Here is a 6,352-nt window from a genome sequence, read left to right on the forward strand (position 1 = left end):
AAAAAAAAAAAAAATAAATAAATAAAAAAGGTGAGTGATTTTTAATGAAAATTATGACTAGGAAGGGGGGAAACAGATTTCCTTTTAAGACTAACAATATCAAGCTTCTTTATGGAATCAAAGACATTTTTTAAACAACTAGCAGCACTCTTGAGTCATGTTTTAGTTGATGTGTGATCTCTGAGGAGATTCTTTGCCAGTGCACATAAAACTGAGGGCCATGTGAGTAATTGGCCAGTGACGTCTGTGATTATAGGAAGAGCCAATTACAGCAGACGGGAGGCGTGGCTTGCGTTGCCCCGCCCCTCTCGCTGGTTGTCTTTATGTATGTGTGTGTAATCCCTGTGCTGACCCAGAAAGCGCTCAGCAGCAGCAGCTTGTTCAGACTAGAGTACAGTTGCTGGAGATACCTGCGCTGCTTTACAGAGACCGAGAACACGGAACAGCATCTTTACAACAACAGCATCTATTTGACGGTATGTGTGTTTTATATGGATTTCACTGTGGTAACGAGAAGGCTTGATCTTTTGTTTGTAAATGTAATCTTTGATATCAGCATGTATTATCGATATTTAAATATTTGTATGGACATATGGTTGGATTGGTTAAGTTTTCCTTTTCTGCTCTGGTATTTAAGTGTTCTTACAACTCAAAAAAAATATGCTGCACTGTTGTAGCACGAGTTTTGTTCTTAGAAAACAAGATAATGCACAGTGTGATAATATTGCATTAATAATACTATACTTGCAATACTAAAGTGTCAGTATTTGAAAATGATTTATGTTCGCATAAGTGTACGTGTATATTTGTATTGCACTATATATTTGCGTTATTGCTATGCATAGCTCGATCTGAATATTAACGCTCAAGGAGACGCTTCAACTTTCCTCTAAATACACAGTAAATTCAGCAGTGTACGTGCTGATGTTTAACGAAAGTTTCACTGTGGTCCGACAGAGATTGTGAAAGTCTGTAGCCTATATTTCAGTTACAGACAGATTTCATCTTAGTAGAAAGAAGAGGAGAAATTCTTTGTTTTATGTAGACAGAGACAGAGAGGTGAGGCTCCTGTGGACCCCAGACGACATTGTCCTTTCATCTCTTGTCTTTATCTCAAATGTTGACATAGACAAAACCGTAAACTTCCAAAAATACGTGAATAATTCTTAAACTTATGTTCTGATTTGCTCCTCAAGCTATTGATGTTAGAGATGAAAGACAACAACACTGGACAGGATATTTACTGACAATAAATAGGGCTGTTTTTTTTTTTTTAAAAAGGAAAGTCATTTACATGTTATCAACTGTATGAATTAGGAAGATGAATTCATTTTATTTTTTATCTTAAAGTTATGTATATTTGCTTTATCTAGAGATCATAACCAGTTGGTGTATGCCTGCAGATTAATACTTGATTATAACTGCATTGTACTTTACGATCTAGTATAATATAATACATAATTTCACAACTCTAAACACTACCCTGTCATGTGAGTAGATCCAGTCATTTGTGGGTTTTGTCATTATCTCTTGCTCACATGTATCTGGCAGGGGGTTGGCTTTGTTTGCTGAACACTTTGTCCACCTCCCTGCCTGTTATTGTTTTGATCTTTTTGGCGGCTCCTTGATGCTCCTTACTGCTCTTTAATGCAATATATCTTGTGCAAAGGGCTCAAGTCATCATGTATCTGCTTTAAGTTTGCAACAACAATAGTAAAATAATATAATAAAATAAAATGATCAAAACAAAACACATTTTCTTAATCAATATATCACATCCTAATATCTCTAGCTAAAACAAGATATTTGCTTATGTTTAATTCAGCTTATAACAAGTAAAAGGAAAAACAATTTGCTATTTTTTTTTTCATTCAATATATTATCTGTGAAAATTGTGCTATTCAAATAAATTTTTCTCGTTTTAAGGATGTGTATGTCTTTTTACAACTGTAATCAATAAAGGTCAATTGTAAATGATTAACAAGCATGTTAGACTGATCGTTAAAGCCAAAATTGATTATCCAGACTTCTTTATATTGGTATAACACTTACTATGGTTTTCAAGAAAGTGAAAGTGTTTGTCAGCTGATACTGAGAACCTGCTTGAATATTTGCACCTCACTGTTGCCATTCCTCTCATATCTCTGCAGTTGAGAAGGCATGGCTGAACACATGATGATGCCTATGACCCACGGCTCTGCTGGCGGAGGCCTGCATGGGTATCGCATGGGAATGAACGGCCCTTCTCCGCACGGACACCAGCCCGGTCTGCGGACCCTTCCCAATGGGCAGCTCATGCACTACGGCAGAGGGCCCCAGACAACCATGGAGGCGGCCATGAGGCAGAGGAACATGATGAACGGTGCCATGAATGGTCAGGTCAACGGCCAGATGAGCGGCGGACACCCCCACCAAATGCAACAGCCCAATATGATGTACGGAGGTCCAAATCAGCAACCGCAGGCTCACCCTCAAACCCAGCACCATCATATGCACCCACAGAACCAGCACCCGCAGCAGTATATGGGTGGAGGAGGCCTTACAGCATCTCAGCAGCTTATGGCGAGCATGCATCTTCAGAAACTCAATACGCAGTACCACGGGCACCCGCACGGACCCATGAACGGGCATCACATGGGAAACGTTCAGCACAGAATGGGTCCTGCTCAGTTGGCAGGCATGCAGATGGGCATGGGTGGGCCAGCGTTGGGCCTCAACGTCATGGACATGGACTTGATTGATGAAGAGGTTCTGACGTCCTTGGTGCTGGAGTTCGGCCTGGACCGAGTTCAAGAGCTTCCTGAGCTTTTCCTCGGACAAAACGAGTTTGATTTCATCTCGGACTTTGTGTGCAAGCAGCAACCAAGTACTGTCAGCTGCTGAAGCTTTGCTTCTGGTCCTTGAATCAGAGAAAGACTTGGTCACCAAAAAGGAGCTGGGGCAAGACAAGAAAAGCCAAAACAACCATGTTGTCCGTATCTGTGAAGCTGTGCTAGTGCACACTTTATTTCAAGTTCTGGATGTTCCTCAGATGATCTTCAGCAGAAGTGTGGCTCTGGCCAGCAGGTGTTGTCTTGTCCCACTGGCCATTCTGGAATGACGTGACCAAGTGTCCCAGGGTTGAATGTAACTTCATGGTGGAAAAAAGAAGTCTGCTTGGAACTTTGCAGAAACTGCTTTGCCTCCTCAGGAGGAAACTAGAATCAATAGCATTTAGAAATGTATTTATGTATAACACCTACCAAAAAGCAGACGTGCTCTGTGGTGATAGAGACTTGCCTTTTCTCAAACTAACCCCTTGTGATAAAAGACCTTTGAATGAGTGTGTTATGTGGGAATTGAAGGCTGGTACTTCAAAACGGGTTGTTTTTCCAGTAGCTCTTAATGATATTTGAAATGGTAAGGGGGTGGTGAAGTGGTAGCAGTTGGGTATGAAACATTCTTTGTGTGCAGTGTTTCCATTCTACTACTATGTAAAATGTGTCACATTTAACACTCATTTTTTTTTGCTACATCTGACTGAATAAGACCCAAAATGAGTGTCTTAACATTCACTATAGGATGTGTCTTGAAACCTTCAGGAATATTTCTGTGTTTTCTGAAAAATGGTGGAATGTTTTGTAGCCTCCCTTACGAAATGCTGAGCCTGTGCTCCCTGCTGATGAGTCTGAACTGCCTTATAGTTTTTTTAAACGGATATTGATAAATATTCACTGTAGACATTCTTACCGTGTTCAACGGGATGCTCTTTGTGTGACATCGAAACTCCAGCTGTTATGTAGTGTTTGCTCATATTGTAGTGAAGACCACAGTTTCCATTAAGCAGCATTAATAATTAAACCTTCCACTTGCTTCTAAATTAACCTGAATGTCGATCGTTCAATTGTTGTTTGAAACAACCACTAACCATAGCACCGATTTCCTGATGTGTGTTTAAGCCAACCTTACAAACGGGCGCAAAATGTTGCTTCCCTCCTCGCTCCCCAAACACTGCAGGTTTAAACCTGATTATTTTTAAATTACACTTACAACCTTCTTGTTAATTGAGGTCAGCATGGTCAGTCATCTCAGATGGCCTGATAATTACAAAATGGACATGTTCATTTGCTTGCTATCGCTCAGGGTGTAATGAAGAGTTGGGAACGGCTGCCCTGCTGGGTTTGAGAACTTCCTGTGTCGTTATGTTGCTAGTTCTTGAGTTCTCTGTGGGGGTTGGGTTGGTATGGAAATAGCACAGCATACAGTACTAGTAGGTTAATCTGTTCCACCAGAGCCGGGCTCAACTCCCTCGACTCTACCCGCCCCAGCTCGGGTAATTGCTCTACGTACGGCTTGGGATTGTGAACAATTGCCACCCAATGAAAAAAAGCACAAACAACTTGATGGGTCATATCCTGTGTTTTACAACTCCCATCTTGGCTGATTGTTTAGGGCTTTGATGCACAAGGAATGGGAAATTCAGTTTCAGACTTTGATTTCGTCAGCTGTATTTCTTATATCAGTAGAGACTGAACTGTTTTCCCCAATTATTCTGTAATTTGTGAAACTTGGATGATTATAAACAACCCATATCTAGAATTGAATGATATGTAGATTTTTAATTGATGATTGAATGATTTTCCACATTCCCAGAGACTGAATCATGTTCAAGTTTTGTTTTGTTAAAGGGAGGAAATATGTGAAACTTTTAAAAGAATGCTACTTGAGTTTGTCAGTCTGTAAATCACAAACCACCCCGCAGATGCGTCAGAATGTCCCTTGCAGGTGTGATTGTATGTTCTCTTTCAAACTGTGTGCTATGTACTGTCGCCATGCTCCCACAAATGCTTTTTTAAATGTTGTTGATTCTATCTTAAGAAAATGTATTTATTTTCATTGAAAATAAAATATTTATTTAAAGAAGTGGTTTCAGTGAGTGTAACTGCATGTCTAATTTAATTTTGCTAGTGACACAATTCACACAGTTCAACATTATACACAATAACAACTGGGGAAATGTGATGCAGTATATATATAGGAAACACATCTCTGACAGTATCAAAATGTATTTTCTTTCAGTTGAATACTGTCATAACTAAATATAATGTCCTGAATGGAACAAACTTATGAGACGAGCAGCCAAAAGGGTGGCTGTGCTTGCTTAAGTTGAAAAAGCCAACTGCAACATAATTGCATAAACAAAACAGTTTGGCAAGAATCACACGTTAGTAAATGATTCTCAATGTAGCAAATGTCAGTTAAATTAGTACACAAATTCTATTAAAAAAAAAAAAGGTCTTTACTATTGCCATAAATCATTAAAAGTCATCTAGAAATATTTGGAATCTTAAGGCACCATCTCATTTATTTAAAGCCCATGGGCCTCATTTATAAAATGTGCATACGGACAGATTTGATCTTAGTGTGTATACTAAAATTCACGTCAACATTCAGATTTATAAAAAACGGTCTTTGACGTGGAAAAGTGATTAGCATCACATCAGCGTCTAGGCAGATGCACACACTTTTCAGTGTCCGAGTACTGCAGGTATTTAGAAATCAATTCTAAGCAATTCTTGCGACTCGCCATTCTCAGGTATATGATTTGGATGTTGTTGCTCTATTATATGTTAATGACATTAATTAGGCAGGGTTTACAAGGCGGAGATCTGAAACCATTTAGCTGCGCACAATTTCAAGATCATCTGTAATTTATAAATTTCACATCTGAAAGAGTTGTACACACATTTTTTGTGTGTACGTTCATTCTCTGAATCACATGTATAAACACATTTGATAAACTGTCCTGCAAAGCTTATTTCCAGACTGCAACCCTGGCCTGTGACTTTTTGAGTGATTCTGAAGACCTTGATTAGCTGGTTCAGGTGTTTTTTTAAAGGACCTCTAATTTAATAGGATAGTTAACCTAAAAATGAAAATTTGCTGCTAGTTTACTCACTTTCAAGCCATCCAAAATGTAAGTGACTTTCTTTCTTCAGTAGAATATTAAAGATGATTTTTAACCGAATCCATGGTCCTAAGTGATTTATAATATGCAAGTCAATGGGTGCCGTAACTTTCAGAGCCAAAAAAGAAAGTACAGGAAACACAAAATTAAAACAATATATGATATATTTAGGTCTTATAAAGCAATACAAACAGTCTGTGCAATGGTTTCCTTTCTTTCTTTCAAGCTTCCTGTCATGATCATATATGTGTGGTAGCAAAATAACGCTTTACTGAGAGGGAGGACACGTGTGCAGATTGTGGCATCATTAGCCTTTACAATGCCAGGTTCTGTTAAACTGCTTTACTTGCTGGTGGTAAACTGCTTTTGAAGGTGTTTGGTCTGCACACACATCCTTCCTCTCTG

The 6,352-nt window shown here is 39.0% G+C and overlaps 1 protein-coding gene across 1 annotated transcript; it reads left to right on the plus strand.

Annotated features, from left to right (window-relative positions):
• The first annotated feature begins 322 nt into the window (after window positions 1-322).
• On the plus strand, window positions 323-4,902 carry cited4a (Cbp/p300-interacting transactivator, with Glu/Asp-rich carboxy-terminal domain, 4a). The gene is made up of 2 exons (XM_051136744.1): window positions 323-476; window positions 2,151-4,902. The coding sequence occupies exon 2, from the start codon at window positions 2,161-2,163 to the stop codon at window positions 2,881-2,883; it is 723 nt and encodes a 240-aa protein (XP_050992701.1). The 5' UTR covers window positions 323-476; window positions 2,151-2,160; the 3' UTR covers window positions 2,884-4,902.
• The last annotated feature ends 1,450 nt before the right edge of the window (window positions 4,903-6,352 follow it).

This window comes from Labeo rohita, chromosome 19, assembly GCF_022985175.1.
Source record: "Labeo rohita strain BAU-BD-2019 chromosome 19, IGBB_LRoh.1.0, whole genome shotgun sequence".
Lineage (NCBI taxonomy): Eukaryota > Metazoa > Chordata > Actinopteri > Cypriniformes > Cyprinidae > Labeo > Labeo rohita.